This window comes from Hylobates moloch, unplaced genomic scaffold (assembly GCF_009828535.3).
Source record: "Hylobates moloch isolate HMO894 unplaced genomic scaffold, HMol_V3 SCAFFOLD_6, whole genome shotgun sequence".
NCBI lineage: Eukaryota > Metazoa > Chordata > Mammalia > Primates > Hylobatidae > Hylobates > Hylobates moloch.
This window is the reverse complement of record NW_026652281.1, coordinates 126409630-126421791: the sequence shown is the minus strand read 5'-3', so window position 1 is coordinate 126421791 and position 12162 is coordinate 126409630. Positions and strand designations below refer to the sequence as shown.

At 44.7% G+C, this 12162-nt stretch overlaps 1 protein-coding gene across 2 annotated transcripts in view; it reads right to left on the bottom strand.

Annotated features, from left to right (window-relative positions):
* Positions 1-12162, bottom strand: part of AFAP1L1 (actin filament associated protein 1 like 1) — a 70028-nt gene that overhangs the window by 13357 nt on the left and 44509 nt on the right. For both annotated transcript variants that reach the window (XM_032158306.2, XM_058440012.1), the window contains exons 12-15: positions 10664-10875; positions 8879-9024; positions 7831-7903; positions 5597-5708 (exon numbers count right to left, since the gene is read on the bottom strand). In XM_032158306.2, coding sequence (XP_032014197.1) covers positions 5597-5708; positions 7831-7903; positions 8879-9024; positions 10664-10875 — 543 coding nt within the window. The remainder of the gene's footprint in view (positions 1-5596; positions 5709-7830; positions 7904-8878; positions 9025-10663; positions 10876-12162) is intronic.

The following is a 12162-nucleotide window of genomic DNA, read 5'->3' as shown; positions in this document are numbered from 1 at the left end:
ATACTGCTCTACCTGGGCCAAGGCCATAGTTCAACCTCTTAGGGAAAGTTTTACTTTTTTTTTTGTGCACTATACAGAGGTGCACACAGCTTTATATAAGTTGGTGCAGAAAAATTCCTGCAGTTTATGGATAATTGGGGGTCTTGTCTAGCCACCTGCTGCAGGGATTGCAGTGGTCACCTAGTGACCCGTGCAAAAATCTGTTCCTGACACAACTACCTGCAGTTCAAGCCTGATCATAATACAGCATGGATGGCCTTCTGGCTTTCATTGTTACTGATGAGAAGTCAGCTGTTAATGTTACTGGGGTTCTCTTATACATGATGACCTGATTTTCTCTTTTGCCTTCAAGATTTTTTCCTTGTCTTTGGTATCAGCATTTTTACCATGATGTGTCTTTTGTAGATCTCCTTGCCTTTATCTTACTTGGATTTCACTGAGCTTCGTGGATGTATAGATTAATGTTTTTCAATAAATTTGGCAAGTTTCATCCATTATTTGAATATTTTTTATGCTCATCTGTCTCTCTTCTCCTTCTAGTACTCCCTGTACACATATGTTTGTGCACTTAATGGTGTTCCACAGTGCTCTGAGGCTCTGTCATTTTTCTTCATTCTTTTTTTCTCTTTGCTCTTGATTTGCATAATCTCTATTTTTCTATCATCAAGTTCACTGATTCTTCTACCAGGTCAAATTTACTGTTGTGCCCATTGAGTGAGTTTTTCATTTCAGTTATTGTACTTTTCAGCCTCATGGTTTTTATTTGGTTCTTCTTTTTATAATTTCTATCTTTCTGTTGGAGGCCTCTATCAATATATTATCAATAATATATCCCACATGACTATACTATATAGTATAGTATAGTAAGCATATAGCTATATTCCATATAACTGTAGCGTAGTTCCATATACGTATACTGTAGTGTACAGTTTAGTGTAGTGTAGTATTCAGTGTAGTCTATTTCCTCCTGCAGTATGAAGTCAATTTCTCCAGACTGTTGTTTATAAGTTACCCAGCTTATGGAATTTTGTTATAGCAGGAGGAATGGGCTATTATCAATAATATATTGATAGAGACTATCAATAATATAGGCTATCAATAATATAGACTATCTGTTAATACACTGTCATCTCCTGTTCCTTTATTTCTTTAAGCATGGTTTCCTTAAGTTCTTTAAATATATTTATAATGGCTGCTTTGAAATCTTTGTTAAATTCTACATTTGGGCCCTCTCTCAGGCAGTTTCTGTTGCTTGACTTTTTTCCTTCTGTATGGGTCACATTTTCCTGCTTCTTCGTGTGTCTCATAATTTTTTGTTGAAAACTGGTCATTTCAGAGAATATATTGTAGTATCTTTTGATATGCATCCCCCCAACCGGGTTGTGGGGTTGTTACTTTCTTATTTGTTTAGTGACTTGTCTGAAGTATTTTAGTGTAGTCTACTTCCTCTTGAAGTATGAAGCCACTGATGTTGCTCCTCAGAGGCCATAGCCTTGGCATGTATACAGTCACTCTGGGGTGACAGCGTATTAGCAGGGATTTCTGACTCTTTCCCTAATCTCCTGTTAAGCAGTCGGCCTCTGTTGCTATTACACCCAACTCTACTAATTGTCAGGTGTTTGGTCTATTGATTTTGACAATGCATCAATTACTCCACAGCCTGATCCAATTAAATTCAGCCCCTTTACAGGATAGTTCTGGAGGCCCATCTTTGAGATTTGTTCTAACCCTAGGAGGCCTCTTTTTATTTAAAAAATTTCTTTTAAAAAAAAAAATATATATATATTTTGGCGACAGGGTCTCACTCTGTCACCCAGGCTGGAGTGCAGTGGCACCATCATGGCTCACTGCAACCTCTGCCTCTTGGGTTCAAGTGATTCTTGTGCCTCAGCCTCCCGAGTAGCTGGGCTTACAGGTGCCCACCACCATGCCTGGCTAATTTTTGTATTTTTAGTAGAGACAGGGTTTTGCCATGTTGGCTAGGCTGGTCTTGAACTCCTGGCCTCAAGTGATCCACCTGCCTCAGCCTCCCAAAGTGCTGGGATGACAAGGGTGAGCCATCACGCCCGGCTGAGGGCAATTTTAGCTGTCTCTTTCTGTGGTTCTCTCTGATAAACTAGCCTATGATTTAGTTTATTGTTCTCATAACCACCAAATCTCCATTGTTTTTGAGAGCACCCTTTGGTTTACACTTTCCCACACTCTGTTCCAACTAAAGTCAGTTCTTTCGAGGAAGAGCTTTGGAATTCTCTGTTCTTATGGCCTGCCTTTCCCCACTCAGCAAAATCTCTGAGTCACTGCTCTGGATCCAGGGGTGGGAACGATGGCCTGTGCTGTGGTTTGAATGTTCGTCCCCTCCAAAACTCATGTTGAAATTTAACTGCAATTGTAACAGTATGAAAAGATGGGGCTTTGAGAAGTGATTTAGGCCATGAGGGCTTGCCTTCATGGGTGGGATTAATGCCGTTAAAAGAGAGCAAATTCAATCCCCTTTTGCCTCTTTGCCCTTCCATTTTCTGCCACGTGATGATGCAGCAAGAAGGCCCTTCTAGATGTCAACACCTTGGTCTTGGATTTTCCAGCCTCCAGACTAGGAGCTAATAATTTCTGTTCATTATAAATTACCCAGTCTCTGTTATTCTGTTATAGCAGCACAAAACAAATTAAGAGCCTGTTTCTCTTGGAGTGACATTCCTGTTATGAGCAGGGTGCTGGGTGGGGGCAGTACTCTGGTCTACTCTGCTTGCCTCTGCCAGCATGGAACCTCTGCCTTACAAGTGAGCTAGGATGAGGGCAATCAGGGCCCCAGTATTCTTGGCTTACCCTACCTGGGGCAAAGCCTTTGCTCCATCATCTGGGTAGAGGAAGGGAGCTTCCTACCTCTTGGCTGCAATCACCTGGAATTTAGCCTCTGCAGCATGGAGCTGGGTATGACAAAAAATACTGGCAGCCTGCCCTTCTTGGGGAGATACTGTAGCCCTTGACTGGCAGCTGGGGGAAGAAGGAGCCCTGTTTTCTTGTCTAGACACGCCTGGAGTGAAGATTCTTTCAAACTGAGTTGGCGAATAAATGGGTAGGTTGTAGCTCAAATGCCACAAACTCTCACTGTTCTAAGATGTAGCAAATTTTCTAGAATAAATGTTTCTTCATTTGCCCTTAGGAAAATTTCCAGACTTTAAATAATTGTTTGTTTTAATAAATTTCACCAGCTACAGCTGTTTTGCTAGGGAGTGGGTCCATGCAGCTTCTCACACCACCATTTTTCTCAGCAATCTACTTGGCCTCCATGATTCTTGCTTCCTGATATTCATGCCCTTTTATAGTCCCCTCCCACACTAAACAGTGCTGACCTGTGTAACCATTAGGATATTGCAGAATGACAGAGTGTAACTTCTAACCATAGGTCATAAAAGACCTTGCAGCATCAGCCTTGCTTTTCCTTCTTGGGTTGCTTGCTCTGGGGGAAGCCAGCTGTCACATCACAAGGACAAGCAACTCTATGAAGAGATCCCCATGGCAAAGAACTGAGGCCTCCTTCCAACAACCAGCACAAACTTGCCAGGCATGCAGTGAGCCATCTTAGAAATGGATCCTTCAGCCTGTCAAGCCTTTAGGTGACTTCAGATGACCGGCCAACATCTTGAGATCTCATGAGAGACCCCAAGCCAGAACTACCTATCCAAGCCATTTGGGATTCCTGACCCACAGAAACCATGTGATATAACATATCTTCCTGCTTATTGTTTAGAGGAGCTAAATTTTGGGTAATTTTTTATATAGCAATAGGCAATTAATACATGATCGTGGGCAAAATCCTTTGGCTATAGACTAGATGTTTACATCCCCCAAAATTCATATGTTGAAATCCAATCCCCTTTGTGATGGCACTTGGAGGTGGGGCCTTTGGTAGGTGATTAGGTCACGAGGGTGGAGCCCTCATGGGTGGGATTAATGCCCTTAGGAAAGAGACCCCAGGGAGCAAAAAGATGGTCATCACCAAGAAACAGGCCCTCACCAGACACCAAATCGTCTGCCACCTTGATATCAGACTTCCCAGCCTCCAGAACAATGAGAAATAAATTTCTGTTATTTATAAGTTACCCAGCTTATGGGATTTTGTTATAGCAGGAGAAATGGACTAAGATATCTTCCCTTTTATTTTCTTCAGTTTCTTCATCTAAAAAACAACCTTGTTGGAATTCATCAGTAGTTTTCCACTGTGGTTTCCCACTGCCCTTCAAGGAACCTCATGACCCCACGGTGATGGCTAACAGGAAAAGTGGAGGCCAAGTGGGCCTCAACCAGAGTAGCTCCACTTTTATTTTTCTTTTATAAACTGGGCTTTCATATAAGATTTGATTTGAAGAAAGGGCCTGCTTTTTTGTGTGTGTTTGTTTTTTGTTGTTGTCGTTGACATTTGGTGATTTCTTTAACCTTACATGCTTTTTTCAGTTTAGATTTCCATTTTAAAATGGGCATTTCACAAGGCCCTGCATTTCCAGTGCCTCTGAGAGTAGAGTGCAAAGTTACACAACAACCTTCTGATTGTTCAAAGAGGAAACTCAGGCCCAGAGAGGGGAAAGGACTTTCCCCAGAGGTACACAGTAATTCAGTAGTCAAGGGAGGAATGAGGAATGGAATACAGATTTCCTGACCCTCAGAAGGGATGATCTACACAAATGAAATGGAGTTATAATATAGAAAAGTATTTTTAAAAATAGGTATTAAAAAATAAAAGTAAGTTTTCAAAAAGCACGGAACAGAACTTGACTCTGTTGAGATGCAGGGGGAAGAAATGTAAAGGAACAAAGCAAAAACTTTTGGAACACACTGTCCCACAGGAAGCTGGCTTGTTCATAAAGATAAATCACACAGGAGCACAGATTACTGTTGGAAGTAAAACAGAATTTACAACAGAGTTGCCTGGCATACTTAGTCATTATTGTGCAGCGTGGCAATCAGGCAATTCACAGAGCTCCTGTGGGGTGCTAGGCAGAGCTAGGATGGGACACCAAGGTGAGCTGTGGCTTTCATGGCAGCTGGCTCCAGGGTATTTGGATGGGTTCAGTTCTCCACTTACTACCCCAGATCAGAAATCACAAATTGTTAGCTTCTGAAACAGACACAGCTTGTCAACAATCTCTCTCTCTCTCTATTTGGCCTCATTTGGTGCTAAATTAAAAAAAAAATAGTTGCTCATATTAAAAAATAAGTAGATTTCACCTAAATTCTAGATTTCTGGCCTCTTTTAAGTAATTGGCAAATCTGGTGTTAGAGGCCTGGTACTGCTGCATAGGAATCATCTGCTGGAGCTGAGCAGCAGCCTCCCTTATAGTTGGGACCTAGAAAACTGGGTACCAGTTTCCTACAGTACCTCCCCATCCCCCAACTCCCTGTCATTTTCCCTCTGAGGCCACATGCTAGCTGCCCTTTATCATTGTGCTTGCTCTGTGATTTTTCTTATGGTAGAGTATTTTCTTGCATCTCACTTTGCTCATTTATTTACCCACCAGGGAAACTGATTTTGAGATCCCTCCTATAGACTGCTTCCTTTCTTTCCTCCCTAGTCAGCAGGGGAGGCCCACACACAACTCACTGGAGGCGTGGCGTTTGACTTTGACTTGCGGGTCCACGCGATGGGACTTCTCACTGCAGGAAGAGGCGTGACGCTTCACCTGGGCCCCTGTGGGGCGCTCGGGCTCCTCGTCCTGGTGGGAGATGGAGGAAGACAGTTAAGTTCAGGCAGGCGCAGACTCATCAATGCAGGGTGTACTGCGGTCTTTGCTCAGCATGGAGTCTTCTTGCTCTGAGATCTTGGTCTTACATTTTTAGACTTGCATAGCACTCAAAAATCATATAGCACTTTTGCTAGCAGTATATCATTTGAACCTCGTACCTTCCTGCTGGGGGGCAGCAGAAGGCAACCCTAAACTGCAGCACCTGCTGAGAGGAAAATTAGAAAGTCTCAAAAGACTTTGGGTGGCTATATTTGATTTATCATAGATATTTTTGTCTTTAGAACATTTGGAAGTATCCTGATTTTCTGAATTGCCTCAAAAAGAAAACAGTCTTCCCTCAAGAAGAAAAGTCCTGGATGAGATGAGCCAGTGATAGAAGTGACATAACTTAATAGATTAATTATACATTTGTGCATGAAGAATATTAAGAATACTAAAAATCCAGTGAAAGCTTAGGAAACGAGTCAAATATGATAATAATGCAATATAATAATGATGTTGTCAACAACAGTACTATCTACTCCTCTGTATAGGACCTTCCAATGTCTAGGCACTGTGCTAATTTCTTTTTTTGAGTGCAGTGGTGTGATCATGGCTCACTGCAGCCTCAACCTCTTAGACTCAAGTGATCCTCCCACCTCAGCCTCCTGAGTAGCTGGGACAACAGATGTGCACCACCATGCCCAGCTAATTTTTGTAGAGACAGGGTTTTGCCATGTTGGCCAGGCTGGTCTCAAACTCCTGGGCTTAAATGATCCACCCACCTCAGCTTCCCTAAGTGCTAGGATTATAGGTATGAGCCACTGCACCCAGCCTAAACATTTTTTTTTTTTTTTAAGACAGAGTCTTGCTCTGTTGCCCAGGCTGGAGTTCAGTGGTTTGATCTTGGCTCACTTCCACCTCCTGGGTTCAAACAATCTTCCTGCCTCAGCCTCTTGAGTAGCTGGGGCCACAGGCATGTGCCACTATGCCTGGCTAATTTTTGTAGTTTTTAAGTAGAGACGAGGTTTCGCCATGTTGGCCAGGCTGGACTCGAGCTCCTGGCCTCAAGTGATCCACCCACCTCAGCCTCCCAAAGTACCGGGATTATATGCGTGAGCCATGGCACCCAGACCCCGCCTAAAATTTTACGTAAGGTATTATTTAATTCTTGCAGCCATCCAAGAAGGTAGGTTTTATCATATCCTTTTGGAGTCAGGAAGCGAAGACCAGCAGCCCTGAATCTGACTCAAACTTCACATCCTTAAGTGCTAAGCTGTCTTGCCACTAAACTCTGCAACTGAGAAAAACCTCAACCCGCATCCACAGGTTTATCTGAGTCTGAAGAAAGACCATATGAACAGAAGGATGACTGGAGAAATTTCTAGAGAAGGGAGTCCTACAGGTGAAAACTCAGTGTGTCATCCAGCACCGTCCAAGGCAGAGGTCCTGTCTGCAGACACATCTGTTGTCCCTGGCAGCTTAACTGTCTCTCTCTTCTGCTGTGAGGCCTGACCCACCCACCAGCGTCTGATTGGAATGTGGCTCTCCTCTCACTTTCTGAGGGAGGAGACAGCACAGGGCATGCTGCCAGGAGCATTCCAGGTCATGTGATGGCTACACAGGCCTCACTGTAAATTAGTAAGCTGGTATCTATCTCCCTGGCTTAGCAAGCAAAACATGGAGACTGGCCTGGGAGCTGAAGCTCCCAGATCACAAAGTCACCAGTTGAAGGCTTGCGGGGTGGCCCCAGAGTCAGCACCTGCCCCAGACACCACAGAATCAGCAGGATAAGTTCACAGAGTGGTAAACAGGAGGAGGGCCCCAGCATCTTGCTCAAACTGGAGACGATGCCTCACCTTTTGGTAGTGTTTGGGAGTCTACAGAGCCCTTTCTTTCTCACAACCTGGGTCTCTTTCCATGGCACCACCTAGCCTCTGTGCCAGGGATTCCTCATCCTGAGCCATGCTCTATGATAAGAAGGGGCTTCCCTTCTAGCTACTGCTGCTTAAATGAAAATGATCTTTCTGAGGCAGAAGGTAAAGGGAGCAGAAAGAGGGAGAGCTAATAAGTGGCCTTTGCCACATTCCTGAGCAGCCCCAAGGGACTGTACCTGCATCTTTTCGTAAGGAACATCATCATAGACTCGGGGCTCAGGCCACTGATTCTGGCAGGATCTTGCATATCTAGAAAATAAAAGGTATGATGACAATGACAATGACAATGACAATGATGCTTTGCAGCTTACAGTGCTTTCCTGTCCTCAGTCTCATTGATTCTGGCAGAAACTCTTTTTTTTTTTTTTTTTTTTGAAAGGGAGGCTCGCTCTCTCGCCCCCGCGGGAGGGGAGTGGCACAATCTCGGCTCACTGCAAGCTCCGCCTCCCGGGTTCACGCCATTCTCCTGCCTCAGCCTCCGGAGTAGCTGGGACTACAGGCGCCCGCCACCACGCCCGGCTAATTTTTTGTATTTTTAGTAGAGACGGGGTTTCACCGTGGTCTCGATCTCCTGACCTCGTGATCCACCCTCCTCGACCTCCCAAAGTGCTGGGATTACAGGCGTGAGCCACCGTGCCCGGCCGATTCTGGCTGAAACTCTTAAGGCAGGTCAGAAGATTGGTAAAAGCAAGATGGCAGGCAGCACTGTGTCATGGGCTGTGTTAGGGTGTCACAGACAGGACCAATGTGATTCTCATAACAACCTGCAAGGCAGGTAATTCATCACCACCATTCTATGAGTCAGAAAACAGAGATCCGAGATGGCAAGCAACCAGTGCAAGCTTCCACTGCTGGTGGTGACCGAGCTGGGACTCGAACTTGGCTCTTCTAGTACCGAATGCCATATACTAGCCACGTGCCCATGCTCCAGTGTGTGAAAGCTTAAAGTCCCGTGACATGAGGGCAGAGCCCAGGCCACTACTCCAAGGCTTCTCTACTTTTGCTCCTTCCATCCACACCTTGCCTCTGACTCTGGGCTACCTCCTTCAGCCAGCTCCCCACTCTTTGCTGGAAGAGGAAGACACCCACTCCAGCTTACCAAGGAAGCAGAGCTTTCCTTAGCTCCTCCCTTCCCTCCCAGTGCCCAGGGCTGGACTCAGCCTCTGAGAGGGATGGAGACAGGAAAGGTCCTGGGCAGGTGTGGCTGGTGCAGCTGACACTTACAGGAAGGAGTTGCGCCCAGCACTGACGATGCTGGTTAAGGTCTCCACATCCACGTAGTCATAGTGCAGCGCCTCCGGAGTGACTCTGGAGCCCATCTCCACCAGCAGCAGCCCGAGCCAGCGACCCATGTCTTCTGAACAGCTTGCCTGAAGGACAGGAGGCAAACGTGGAGTTCATTTTCCTACTGCCAGGGCTCCTGGAGACCTGTTCACTTCAGCCAAACCCAGAAATATTTGTAAGTACTGACTACGTACCCGATATTCAGGGGTCAAAGAGGAATAAGATTATAGCACACATCCACAAATCCAAGAGCTCCCTTCTTCCACCTATTCAGGTTTCCATTCAAATGTCACCTCCTCAGGGAGGCCCTCCCTGAGGACCTCTCTAACACAGAGGCCTCCCTGCCCTCACTTTCCATTCTCAGAGCCTTCCCCAACCATTAGAATATAAAACCAACATTTGGGTGTTCTCTGAATTTTTTAAAAAATATTTACTTTTTATTAGAAGAGGCCATTTCTCATATAACTTAATCAAAATTGTTTCTTGTGTTATAATTGCCAAATAATTACAATACTGTGTATAGGAAAATCTCCAAGAAGTTGCCAGCCAGCTAAACACGGACTTATGTTAATTCTCACTTAAAGAGCATCTTATACAATTAAATTAGCACACAGATGCTAAACTTGAATACATAAAGCACACTTTTTGCTAGAAAGTTTCGTGTATAAGATAAATGAGACCTATCTCAAACTACCAAAAATAAAAGTGAGTTACGGAGGCGATATTTTTTGAAATTTAAGAACTGAGAGAGGCAGTGGGTCTTGGGCAGAAAACAAGACCAAGAGGTCAGATTCTAGGACAAGACTAAGAGATCACTGGCCCTCTGTGGACCCCTGGATAAAGCACGTGGCTGCCCTGGCCTCAGTTTCCTTATCTGTAATGGCAGAAGGTAGTTTTCTGTTTTCCTCTAGTGTTAACATTTTAAATTCTAAATCGCCAAAGGGTTGCCATGTGGAAGAGAGAGTCCACGTATTCTGCATGACCTCAGAGAGGAGGCTAGTGCCCGTGAGTAAGAAGGACAGTGCATCGGTGAAATGAAAACACACTTCATTCACTCATTTGTTCAACAAATATTTCTAGAGCCCATAGTATTCTAGTGCTGGACATCATGCTGAGTTCTGGAAAAACAAAAGTATGCAGAATAGGCCTAATTATTGCCTTCCTGGAGCTTAAAGATTTCAACTCAGTATGGGGAAAATCTTTCTAAAATTTGAATTGCTCAATGGGAGGGGCAGTGGACCTTCTCCTCCCCCAGAGGAGGGTACTGGTGAAAGGTCTTAGGGGGATTCCAGAATCTGAATGGTTAGACCAGACTAAATGCTTTTCAGGCTTGGGATTTTAAGGTAAGGGAGAAAAAACAAACCTTGGTTCTGGGGCTGCCAGATTTAGTGAATAAAAATACAGAATGTTTTGTTTAATTTGAATGTCAGATGAACAATGAATAATATTTTAGTATTGATAAAGCTCCAATCTTGCATGGGACATGCCTATATTATTATGAAAATGTTTCAGGTACTGTTCGTGGCTTACCTGAAATTCAAATTAAGTGGGTGTCCTGTGTGTTGTCTTATAATCTACTTGGGTCACCTGACAGGAGTGAGGCTTGCTTTCCTTCCCCTTCAGTCCCCGTGGTGTCAGTAGCAAGGGCTCCCCCAAACAAAAACATGACACTAAGGCCAGAGTCCCCAGACCAAGCACCACTCGCACCCCACCCTCTCCTCTCACCTCCAAGATGGCCACCTCCTGCCGGTTGCGCAGGATCCTGAAGGCAAATGGGTGTCGGGGACCAAAGCCCGGGGCCACCTCACAGCCTTGCAGGGCGATGGCGTTCACATGGGTTCGCAGGTCCGTGTGGTCCTTGTGGAAATACAGAGTGTTGCACTTCAGGCGGCACCAGCGTTCCTTCCAGCCCTGGTTCACCAGCACGTTCAGGTACCCTGGAGGAGACAATGGCGTGAGGTTCCCATAACCTGCCCTGGGACAGCACGGGGACGCAAGGCGGCTCCATATGTCTGCTGGAAAGGCCTCGGGGTCCTGGTCAGCAATCTTTCCCCTGAGACCTCAGGGTGACCTTGGGCATGCATTTCTCTGAGTTTGTTTCTTAGCTGTGAAACATGGACTGATAATGGCATTCGTACATCTTTGCATAGCCTGTGGGCCACACCGAGCTTGATGAAAAGGGCAGGAACTACTGTATATGGTGTATAAAAAACACAACTCTTTTGCCTTTTCTCCCCAAATCAAAACTGTTACTGAAAGATGGAAAATAATGGATGATGCTGACACCCAGTGGCAGCATGTGGGAACAAAAATGTCTCACCCACATCATCTTAAAATTGACCGAGGCACAGCTGCCATGTAGCTAATGACCCATAGGTTTAGAATTCCCTCTTAATGTTTTAGATTTAAATTTGCTTATTTTTACCATAACGTACTCTGATTCACTGATTATAAAATATTTCTTTGTAGCCATATATTTATTTATGTATTTATTTTTTGAGACTGGCTCTCCCTCTGTCACCCAGGCTGGAGTACAGTGTCTCTATCACAGCTCACTGCAGCCTCAACCTCCCGGGCTCAAGTGATCCTCCCACCTCAGCCTCCCAAGTAGCTGGGATTACAGGCATACACCACCATGCCTGGCTAATTTTTGTATTTTTGGCAGAGACGGTTTCACCATGTTACCCAGGTTGGACTCAAACTCCAGGGCTCAAGCGATCCTCCCTCCTCGGCGTCCCAAAGTGCTGGGATTACAGAGGTGAGCCACTGCGCCTGGCCTTGCCATGTACTTTTATAATATTTTTTTCAGGGTTAGAATATTATTGCATATCCAAAATATATGATTTTTAAAAACTGGATTCCAGTACATGGAACACTACATTTACATGAGCAAAATGTTTTCCCCTTCAAATCACCTTTAATTCACATTGAATGCATTTTTAATAAAAAGTACCTAAATATTTTTCTCCAATAAATTTCCCTATAATATGGGTTGTTACTTATACACCTGGCACGTTCTATGCTAGAAAATAAGATACCCCTGTCTTGTTATCGTGGAGGAAACTGAGAAACTGAGGCCCAGAGATGGGCAGTGATTTGGGCTACAGTCACAGGGAGCATAGAAATACAGTGGTCAGCTGGCTTTTCCTTTCGTTGAGTGTCAGGGCCTCTGGGAAGGGAAGTGATGGGAAGGCCTAGAGTGTTAATGGAGTGGGGCTTAGCCT